At 38.4% G+C, this 12150-nt stretch overlaps 1 protein-coding gene across 1 annotated transcript in view; it reads right to left on the reverse strand.

The window, feature by feature from the left end:
* Positions 1-3138: 3138 nt before the first annotated feature.
* The window catches only part of srd5a1 (steroid 5 alpha-reductase 1), a 43156-nt gene continuing 34144 nt past the window's right edge, over positions 3139-12150 (reverse strand). The window contains exons 3-5 of the mRNA XM_003220033.4: positions 8385-8486; positions 7157-7307; positions 3139-4950 (exon numbers count right to left, since the gene is read on the reverse strand). Coding sequence (XP_003220081.2) covers positions 4884-4950; positions 7157-7307; positions 8385-8486 — 320 coding nt within the window. The 3' untranslated portion in view covers positions 3139-4883. The remainder of the gene's footprint in view (positions 4951-7156; positions 7308-8384; positions 8487-12150) is intronic.

Consider the following 12150-nt stretch of genomic DNA (forward strand, 5'->3'; position numbering starts at 1 on the left):
CAGAGTGGTGTTGTTTGCGATATTTTATGTGCTTCTACTGTCTGTGGCCCTGAGAAAACAGGATTTGCCAGACTTTGATGATGGGAATACTTTGTTGGGAGGTGTTAGCTGGCCCTGATTGTTTCCTGTGTGGAATTCCCCTGTTTATTTACTGTCCTGGTTTTAGAGATTATATTGTTCTGCATTATTCTATCCCAGTAATTATTTCATATTAAAGAAGAATCTCACTTATCCAACATTCGCTTATACAATGTTCTGGATTATCCAACGCAGTCTGCCTTTTCATAATCAATGTTTTTGTAGTCAGTGTTTTAAATTCATTGTGATATTTTAGTGGTAAATTTGTAAATACAGTACAGTAGAGTCTCACTTATCCAACATAAACGGGCCGGCAGAACGTTGGATAAGCGAATATGTTGGATAATGAGAAATTAAGGATAACCCTATTAAACATCAAATTAAGTTATGATTTTACAAATTAAGCACCAAAACATCATGTTAGACAACAAATTTGTCAGAAAAAGTCGTTCAGTACACAGTAATGCTATATAGTAATTACTGTATTTATGAATTTAGCACCAAAATATCACGATATATTGAACCATTGACTACAAAAATGCATTGGATAATCCAGAACGTTGGATAAGCGAGTGTTGGATAAGTGAGACTCTACTGTAAATACTATATAGCATTACTGCGCATGGAACTACTTTTTCTGTCAAATTTGTTGTATAATATGATGTTTTGGTGCTTAATTTGTATAACGATTACCTAATTTGATGTTTAATTGGCTTTTCCTGAATCCCTTCTTATTATCCAACATATTCACTTATCCTGCCGGCCTGTTTACGTTGGATAAGTGAGACTCTACTGTATATTTCTAATCTTATATTATCTGCTCAGAACTGGATTATATGAGGCTCCTTCTTCACAGCTGTATAAAATGCACACTGAAGTGGATTATAGGGCAGTGTGGAGTCAAGATAATCCAGTGCAAAGCAGATAATATAAGATTATAAATGGGTTATATAGCTGTGTTGAAGGGCCTTGAGTCTACACTGCCATATAATCCAGTGCAAATTAGATAATCTGTGGAAGAAGCCTAAGTGAGGCCTAAATCTGCCTGTCCCCTAACTGAAACCTGGCTGTCCCTTGGTTGCTAGACAACCAAGTGGGCAGAGATTAGCCCTCTAAACTGGCAGCAATTGGATAAAAACAATTATTGCTCTCTCCCTAATTAGGACTTTATTTTTCTTTTCTTTTTGTTGTATCAACCTTGAGGCGTGGATGATGGGTTGTGTTGTCAAATTTTGAGGTTGGGGGGCCTGTACTTTTGTTGTTTTGTGAATTGCCGTGATGCCATCACTCTTTTATATATATAGATAAAGATGGCTTGAGAGGAGCTCCGATACTTTGTCCAGAGCTTGCTGTAGTTCTTCAAGAAAAAGCTGATTGCCATCTCCTGGAGATGCGGCAGCTCTGAATTTGACATGGAAACTGGAAGTGGACTAGATGGCTAACCAGAGCCCCTCTAATTCTGCAACTGAACGTGTGCTTAAAATTAGAGGGGCTCTGGTTAGCTATCTAGTCCAATTGTAAGGACTTGTATATGAAAGCAAGCATTAAAGTATTTGCAGCACTGTAGCACAGGAAATCTGAAGCACTACTGTAATGTGAGCCCACATGACTCAAATACCAGATAGGAGATAAAAATAGAAATCTCATGAAACATTTTAATAAAATGCAAACCCTAAAGGTGCCATCTGATCTTCAAAGCTAAGCAGGGCAGCTCTGGATCGGAGGTTGTCCATGAATGCCTGGTGCTACAGACAATATTTCAGAGGAAAGAAGTGACAAAACCACTTATATACATTTACTACCTAAGAAAACCCTATGAAATGTATGAGATTACCATAAACTGACAGATGACCTTAAGGTGCGCACACACAGAGATAAAAAAGAGGTAGCCACTGAGTGCGATATATACATGCCATCAACTATTGTTCTAATGGCAAGTTAGGAAGGGTTGGGGCAACAACATTCCCTCTGAATCTGCACAGCTAAAACTTTGCTCTTCTTCTCTACTAAATTGACCTTCCTCAGGGCCTTTCTACACATGCTGTAAAACTTAGAAGTAACTGGGTTAAAAGGAGTAAGGGTGGCAAAACAACATTTAGCCGAAGTGCGGGAGGAAATGGGTTAAGAGCTAAAAAGCACGTGTTAAAAAGGTGCACTTAAAATTCAATTCTGCTAAAAAAAATACGCACCTTTGCATGACTATATATCCCTGTAGTCATGCAAAACATGTGGTTTCTTCCCCCCTCCCTGTATAGACTTCTTCCTGCATAGAATCACAAACGGAGCACAATTAGAACACTCTGAAACTCTTTATTTTACCTTTTATAATCTTAAACAGAGGTTGAATTAAGAATTGAGGAAATAGAGATCTGACAGAAGTTTTTTTAAAAATCCCTGTTATGCGCTGGACCTCATATGCACATATGCAAATATGCTTGTATTTATATTAAGATATTCATATGTGTGCATATACGGTCCAGCGCATAAGGGAGGGATTTTTTTTAAAAAAGCCTCCTACTGGATGTCCTCTGTCCACCCTTCATCTTGGTTGGCTACAGAGGACTGTGAGGACAGCAGGGGACCATGTCACCGGACTTACATGTCTGTGTGTAAGGTTCTAGGATTTATTTGACTTAGATCTAAAATATGGATTTTCGCACTGTCGGGAACCACCTTCTATTTTGACTCATAGAAAGGCTCCTGGTCAGATGGGGATGATTAGAAAAGAATTCACAGATTATTTATCTGGAAGAAGTGGCCAGAATGACAAAGGAATATAAATATTAATTCATTTTTATGTTGGGTAGATGGTGTGGAGAGAACTGGGCCTGAGCATCCAAGGCAAACAAGTTTACCAACCAATGGCTGATTTGTAACCAAGAACACTTTTCTCATTCTTTTGGGGCTATAGCAGATTGACTAAAGAATGTTTAATCACTGTTTCACTAAGAAAATATCCTGAAAAATTGGGGCTGTGTTACATTGTTTATTTTTATCATGTTATATGAACAATTTAAACACCATTGCTGCAGTTTTACTAATAATAATGCAATACAATAATTATGAGTAGGAAAATAGTTTTATTTCATCAATAATAAGACAAAATACATTAAGTACAAATGACCATATTAGACTAAAAAGCACCAGTATTTGTTCCCTGTGAGTAATATTCCATGAGTAGTATTTGAAGAAATGTCAGCAAGACATCACTGTACTTGGCAATTTCTCATTTAAACCTATTAAATACAATTTATCAAACTATAAATGGTAAGTGAAATATTTCTTCTGAACCGTATTGACTCAGGTCCTTGAACTCATGACCTCTTGGTCAGAGTGATGTGTTGCAGCTGGTTGCTCAACAGCCTGTGCCACAGCCTGGATAAGGGAGATTCTACTGTATTTGTAAAAATAATCTACAAATTGCCAAACACATGGAAAGGTAGCATCTTAAGAGATGATAAAGCATGGTGTAAATTATTCTGATAAGTGTTCTTCATTTTATCAAATGGACAAAAAAGTCATTCATTTTCAGAAAAAAGAGCAGAGAAAAAAATGTGAAAAGCAATCATTGGATACTAATTTTACTACCAAAGACTTTTTCTAATCTTTCTGTTTTATGTATAACAATCAACATTTTAGCCATTGTTTATATTATAGTCTTTCACTTGGAAAAATAAAAGTTTTGCATAAGGCAACCTTCTTTGTCCCATCATAAATCAGTTAATTGTTTGATTTGTTTTCAAAGATAAGAGGAATCAAGGTGTTAAAATGTGAGACAAGTCAGATATTCCATCCTGAAAGGTGTGGCATCATATTGGATATGTTAAGCTTATAAAGCTAACCTTAAAAACTGTGGAATAGACACTGAGAACTGGGATACCCTGGCCCTCGAGCGTTCTAATATGAGGTCAGCTGTTACTAACAGTGCTGTGGAATCGAAGAGGCACAAATGAAGGGCGAAAGGGAGAAATGTGTCAAAAGGAAGGCGTGTCATGCCAATCCCTGTCAGGACCGCCTTCGACCTGGAAATCGATGTTCTCACTGCAAAAGAACATGCAAATTAAGAATAGGTCTCTAAGATCTACACTTGGAAGGCGATCATACTCAGCTACAAGGGATTGTCTATGATGATCATATTGGACATGTTTGGTAGACTCCTAGAGTATATTCCTAGACCAAAACACTGAAGATATTCCATATAGTAAAACATTTGAACCCTCTTTTTCAATATCCTCAGCTAAATTAAACACGGTTTTACTTTAGCTGTGACAGATTCTATTCATTTCAACAGTTCTGCTCTAGTGAGAAGTTTCTTAAGGGGATGAAACAGAGTTGCAGGACACACAATGGTCCTAGAAATGTATAACAAGCAGCAAAGAAATGCTCTACATTAGCCATGTCCTTTCCTGGAGATAATTCCTGTCCACCTAATTTAGAATGATAGAAGCTAGAGTTGGAAAAGACTACAAGGGCCATCCAGTCCATCACCCTGACATGCAGGAATTTATTTCCATGTTTTGTCAGCCACACATTTGAAGAGACTGTGCTCCTATTCCACTTGGAACTGTATCATAGTTGAAAGCACTGAAACTGGTCTCTTCCAATTCTATGATTTTACAAGGAATATATTTTCTCATCAGAGGCACACTCTAAAAAAAACATCCTTCCTTATCTGCACCAGAAATCTTTAGCCAACCTTTCATTTTCATTTCTTTTTTCACAATAGCACCAGAGATTATTTAGCCAACTTCTTCTTCTATAGCAGCAGTAATATTTCAGAAGCAGCAGAGAGTATGAGATGGAATTCAGAACACATAGGGAATAAGTATTTTCCTGTTGCGTGGATAGTCTTCAAACTTTTTTTGGTACCACCTGAAAAAGAAGTAGTAATAGTGAGCGATATCATATGGATCAAATTGTTTACATTTGTACTAAATTAAGAGGTGTCTTTATAGTTCAGAAATGCAAGTTAAGAGTACCCAAGCACACCATTTCATGAGTCAAGAGACTTATTATAGTGGAGCATTTCTTCTGTTTGACTATCTTAAGAAAATCAATATTCCACATCTTAAGAATTGCTTCACTAAGAGGATAAAAGGCCTGGTTTGGCATAGGACAGATATTTAAACAGGAAATTTGAAAACAGTTGATTGTCAATGCAGTGATTTCTTTATTTATTACATATCTATACTATCATGTAAGTGGGCCCTTCATATCCTCTGAGTTTTGGTTGCAGTCGTTACAAAATGTGTTGATGCTGTCATTTCATTATAAACAATAGCATAGTAAAATAGTACCCCTTATATAAAATGACAAAAACAAGGTTTGCTTTTTTTTGGGGGGGGGGGGGGCATTTTTAAGTTAGCTTAGATGCATGTGTGCGTACACACACACACACACACACGCACACACCAATTATGATGATGCAAAGATGCCTCAATCTGATGTTGGCTAACAGCTAACTTGCTGATGGCATTCTCAGTTCCACAAAATTATATGGGCCAAATCTATCTGTTTCAATTAAACCATACACATTGAATCAGTGGAACTTACATAGGTTTTAACTTATTCTATTCATATTTGTTCACAGGATTTAAAGTAACAAATGGATTAATGCCTCAAAATGTAAAATGTTATCCAGTATCTAGCCATAGCAAACTACTTTTAAGAAAAAGATTTATGTTTTCCTACAAACTTTAAATCTGAGCTCTTAGTCTGGAATAGGAATCAATTGAGGATTGCAACTCTGGTTTATGTAATCTTTGCATGTACTCATAACAACACCTGTTCCATCCACTTTAGACATTCATTGTGCTGGACTGTATATAGTCGTAGATGAGAGATTAATAATTTAAAAACTAAATGGTATTTATGAGATGATCTGAGAGCTTCCTCTCAACAAACATTGCCTTCTACTACTCCAAGCAACTTATTGCTTGCACAGCCAAACCTTTGTACTTAAAAATTGTGTAATCTGCTCCCAATCGGATTTGATGATGTACTGTTTTTCCTGTTGGGGCAATCATCTGTCTTCACATAAAATGCCCAGCATAAAATTTCAGACTTCTGACCACTTTTTATTTGCTTGGAATTTTCCAGCCACTTGGAATAGTCATTATATATATTTAATAAAAACTTTAAACGGTAGTCTTTTGAGTGCCTCACCAATTTAATACAGTATAAGTACATATGATGATGGTGATGGTGGTGGTGATGATGATACTTTATTTGTACCTCGCCCTATCTCCCCAAGGGAACTCAGGGCAGTTTCCAACAAAAATAACAAAATTTCAAACATTTAATGTCAAAAATAATGATAAATCGAATCAAAACAGTGGATAAAACAATCTCAAAATAAATTTATAAAACTAAATAAGAATAATACATAATTGAACTTAAATAAACATAATATAACCCATCACACACAATTTCCACAGGCTGAAGTAGGTGTCCAATATTTAGGAAATATTCTATTTCATTGGAAATATTTAATATACAAATTTCATTGGAAATATTACTCCAGTCCATATATTCATCTGGGATTGATAAGAGTTCCCTTTGGAATTTGGTCTGGATGAATCTAAAACTTTTCTAGCACATGGCATCTGTATTAAACATACACGCACAACATCTGTTGAATTCCTTAAATGAGCATTATTCTGAGTAAAATAACCTTGATTGTAAAAACTGAGCAGTATATTTACACCAGGTCAATATTCACCTGCCTTTTCCCTACCATTACAATCTTAGATATTATCTAGGTAGTTTTTGTAATTCCTTCAAAGATTTTTTTAAAAAATCTTAGGAACAGGCAGTAATGAGTGGTATCCTGGAGCTACGGCTTTGTGGTCAAAATGCTGGGACTTTTTGATTAGAAAGTACACTATCTTTATGTGCTCAGTTTAACTAAGTTTAGTTGCAACTCTGAGTCTAGGAAAATGTTGTGCTGTTTGAGGATATGCCTTGCCCCTCTTCCTTTCCACTGAGACAGTTTGACACATTATGAATTTAAAATAATTGTCTTATTATATCAACTCAAATGAAAATTACCAAGAAAATATAATTTCTAAAAACTTACTCATGGTGCTTGTATGATCGTAATCCTAGTATCATTAATGTGCTGATGGCAAAAGCAGCACTTTCTATGGTGCAGCAGGCAAGAGCAAATCCAAACCATTCGAGAACTTCTCCAAAGTAATTTGCTGCAGTTACATATTCAAACATTCCTCCTAAAGAACAAAACTTGTTTGAATGATGACTTAAGAAACCTGAAATTTCTGGAGTTACATTACAGATAGCTATTAAAAAGACTGTGAATACAATAACAATGTAAAGATTACTTTAATTTTAAATCATGCCATGTCTGACTACATCAGCTGGGAGTTGGAACCCTTGCAAAAGGAAGTTATATTCTAGAAACAAAATACTTTCAATGTACTTTTAATTGGGGTTGACTAATGACAATGCCACACTTAGTAGATAGCTTCAGAATGGTTAAAGCATTGTAGTCATTTCCTTCTAATGCTTTTGTGTTATTGCCTGAGATGGAAGAAAGAGCATTTGCCACATACAAATGTCCTTCTTTTGACACATCTGGTCAACTCTTAAATATGTAATAGAATTCTTTAGTCCTGCTCACTGTGAATACAAACACAGCAATTAATCTGAGTGCCTGGCACATGTCTATGGAAGGGGGAGAGAGGAGGCAGAGAAGGAAGTAGTTGGGCAAGCAGCTGCAATAGGGAGAAAGTAAGTTGCCATCATGGCCTGCAGTGCTCCTCGCAGCTTGCTTCTTTGTTCTGCCTAAAGACAGGGCCAACCATGTACATGAGCACAGAAAAGAAAGACTGCCTTGGGTTGCACTGGGAAAGCAGCAGCAGTGATCTTTTTTCCATGACAAAATCTGGCAATCATACTTGCTACTTTCTACCCTGTTACAAGACTACAACTTTAATAATTTTAGTGACAAGAAAACTAGAGTCCAGAGGGTTTGAAAGTAGGATGGAGAGAGGAAGATGATCTGTCTATTTTAGAGTCCAGGGTGATTTGAAAATGGATATATGGGGACCAGAACATGTAGAAATCACAAAAAAGTTCAAATTGCAATTCCATTTGGAAATAAGGCACTGGCTTCAATGGGACCTATTCTTACGTTAGTGAATACAAGATTACAGCTTCAATCAACTCCTGCATCATCTAGAATTCATAAATATATTGGGGGTCTTTAAAATTAGGATGTTTCAAAATAAAGTACCAATACTTCAGTGAAGTATTTGAACAGTAGCTTTCTACAGTGCATTACTTACCTCTTGGTATTTTATAGCCTGTCTCTCCTGGTTTTCTGAGATTCCTCAAAATGTGATCAGAGTGTATATTAATTGTCAGACCACTCATCCATGCTATAAGACCTAGTTTGAAAAATAGATTTTTTAAAAAGAACAAATTACAAAATTTATGCTGTAGAAGGCTGTTTACTTCATTTCTCAGCCTAACACTACCCCAATACCTGCCAAATTACCAGTGTGATCGTATCAGTGCTTAAACACAGATGGAAACACTGAATTTTATATTTTCAATGGGACAGGAACCATTATTGTTTCACTCTAGTATGATTTAATGCATTTTGAGATATTTGTGCCTAAAACAAATGTACAATTAATCTGCAAAGAGTGTCTGAAACATCAAGCTTAAAACTGGACTATTTACAAATCGACGTCACTGATTATATCAGTAACATCAGTTCAATGCCTACTGGATTGTTCCTGTCCATTTGTTTATTGAAACTTGCAAAAGATCCTTGAAACCTTAGTGAGGTATTTGTTAGCTTTCCTTGCTAGGTAGAAAAGACAGGTTTCTAAATTGGGAAATTTGTTGGAACTTCAGGGAAGCACATAAAACTAGTCAGTCTTCCCTTTCCCTTCACATATAATGGTGGACAGAAAGGACCAAGCGAAATGTATATAATCGTCTACACAAATATAAGTTTGCATGAACACCAGGAATTAAATAATAGACATATTTTTGTTTCACAAGAAAAATGGATGCTATGGATACAGTGAAGAAAGTTATAAAAGGTATAAAACAAATAAATCAGCTCATACCATAACTAAGGGCACATCAACACTGACCAATTATTCCAGGGTCAAAATCCAGTGTAGAATTCCGGATAGGCCCCATGATAGGTTTGAACCCTCAGACAATAAAAGTGCTACTATCTAAGCCAACCATATGGATAATTTTGGATTTTGGCTTCAAAATTCTGGATAAGATATTCTCAACTTTTATTAGGAAAAATATTATACCAATTTTCCCCATATATAGTAGAGTCTCACTTATCCAACACTTGCTTATCCAATGTTCTGGATTATCCAACGCATTTTTGTAGTCAATCTTTTCAATACTGTGATATTTTGGTGCTAAATTCGTAAATACAGTAATTACTACATGGCATTACTGCGTATTGAACTACTTTTTCTGTCAAATTTGTTGTATAACATGATGTTTTGGTGCTTAATTTGTAAAATCATAACCTAATTTGATGTTTAATAGGCTTTGTTTAATAGACCCTTGCCCCTCGTGGCTAATTAAATTGGCCAGAGGAGGGTTGGTAGAGTGGTTTGTGATTATAATTAATGCCTCTTTGGATCAAGGCAAATTTCCATATGTCCTCAAACAGGCCATAGTGAGGCCTATATTGAAGAAGGCCTCCCTTGATTCGGCCATTCTAAACAACTACAGACCAATCTCGAACCTCCCTTTCTTGGGCAAGGTCCTGGAGCGGGTGGTTGCCTCGCAGCTCCAGGGTTTCCTGGATGACACCGATTTTCTGGACCCATCGCAGTCTGGCTTTAGACCTGGGCACAGTACTGAGACGGCTTTGGTCGCCTTGGTGGATGACCTCCGCAGGGAGCTGGACAGGGGGAGTGTGACCCTGCTGGTTCTCTTGGACATCTCAGCGGCTTTCGATACCATCGACCATGGTATCCTTCTGGGACGGCTCTCCGGGATGGGCCTTGGGGGCATGGCTCTGTCGTGGCTTCAGTCCTTCCTGGAGGGCCGTTCCCAGTTGGTGAAGCTGGGGGACACCTGCTCGGACCCCTGGCCTTTGACCTGTGGGGTCCCGCAAGGTTCCATTCTGTCCCCCATGCTTTTTAACATCTACATGAAACCGCTGGGAGAGGTCATCCGGAGTTTTGGAGTTCGGTGCCATCTCTACGCAGATGACACTCAACTCTACTACTCCTTTCCACCGAACTCCAAGGAAGCCCCCCAGATACTGAACCAGTGCTTGGCAGCTGTGATGGGCTGGATGAGGGCGAATAAGCTGAAGCTTAATCCCGACAAGACAGAGGTCCTCCAGGTCAGTCGTATGTCCGATCGGGGTATTGGGTGGCTACCTGTGCTTGACGGGGTCGCACTCCCCCTGAAGGCGCAGGTCCGCAGTTTGGGGGTCCTCCTGGACTCAGCACTGACGCTTGATGCTCAGGTGTCGGCGGTGGCCGGGAGGGCCTTTGCACAATTAAAACTTGTGCGCCAACTGCGACCTTACCTCGTGAAGTCTGATCTGGCCACGGTGGTCCATGCCTTAGTTACCTCTAGACTGGACTATTGCAATGCACTCTACGTGGGGCTGCCCTTGAAGACGGCCCGGAAACTCCAACTAGTTCAACGTTCGGCAGCCTTGCTTCTAACTGGAGCAAATTATAGGGAGCGGTCAACCCTCCTGCTTAAGGAGCTCCACTGGCTGCCGTTCACCTTCCGGACCCAATTCAAGGTGCAAGTGATCACCTACAAAGCCCTGAACGGTTTGGGACCCTCCTACCTTAGTGATCGCCTCTCCCCCTACGAACCTGCACGATCTCTTCGTTCGTTGGGGGAGGCCCTCCTCTCGCTCCCACCTCCGTCACAAGCACGGTTGGTGGGGACGAGAGAGAGGGCCTTCTCCGTGGTGGCCCCCCAGCTCTGGAACTCGCTCCCCAGGGAAATCAGGCAAGCCCCCACCCTGGTAGCATTCAGAAAGAGCTTGAAAACCTGGCTCTTTACTCAAGCCTTTAGATAAAGATTGCTAATCCAGAAGCAATCTGTATCTGTGACCATTCTTGTACCGGTTTGCACCTTTTACCTTTGTCAACTCGATATAGACACAGGGTCTATTCCCATCCCAATTTGCACTTCCAGAATTTGCAGCACTTTATCAGTCACCTTGTGTTTACAATATTTATATGGTGCACCTTACCCAGTCTACTTTTACAATCTCTCAGTTTTAATCCATGTTTTTATTAGTTCTTGTTTTTTATTGGCTAATGTTTTATTTTATTTTTTTTATTTTATTTTTTTATTGTGCAAGTTGTTGTCTATTGTTGTGTTTTATACTGCTACTGTTTTTATTCGGGCTTGGCCCCATGTAAGCCGCCCTGAGTCCCCTCCGGGGAGATAGAGGTGGGGTATAAAAATAAAGTTATTATTATTATTATTATTATTATTTTCCTTAATCCCTCCTTATTATCCAACATATTCGCTTATCCAACATTCTGCCGGCCCGTTTATGTTGGATAGGTGAGACTCTACTGTACCACAGTTTAGGCAGAATAAAAGTACATTGCTATTGAAGATAATGACACTGAGAACTTAAACTTCATAAAATATTTACTGCAAAATACATTTCCTTTTAATCTTGTACAAAATGCAATAAACCTCCAAGAAACCATTCTCCATCATAGCCTCACAATAATACATTTACACAGATATAGAAAATTCATAGCACCACAGTTTAGACGATGGAGAAATCATACTGCTTAGTAGACATGGACTCAGTTACTGTTTCATCCGTTTCATTGGTGTTTCCGTACCATTTTGTTTATTCAGAATACATGAAACGATACACCCCTTCCGGTTTAGAAACACCAGTGAAATGAATGAAAAGTGGCAACAGTCACTGTTTATTGTTTGATTTTCATGCCTGCAAGGGTGCTTCTCTTTTCTCCCCCCTTAACTGTGTAAAGCAAAGGGAAAAAAACCTTACTGTAACTCCATCGGTGTGTGTGGACACAGCACATCTTCAGGGTCTGGTGC

This window comes from Anolis carolinensis, chromosome 4 (assembly GCF_035594765.1).
Source record: "Anolis carolinensis isolate JA03-04 chromosome 4, rAnoCar3.1.pri, whole genome shotgun sequence".
NCBI classification, from domain to species: domain Eukaryota; kingdom Metazoa; phylum Chordata; class Lepidosauria; order Squamata; family Dactyloidae; genus Anolis; species Anolis carolinensis.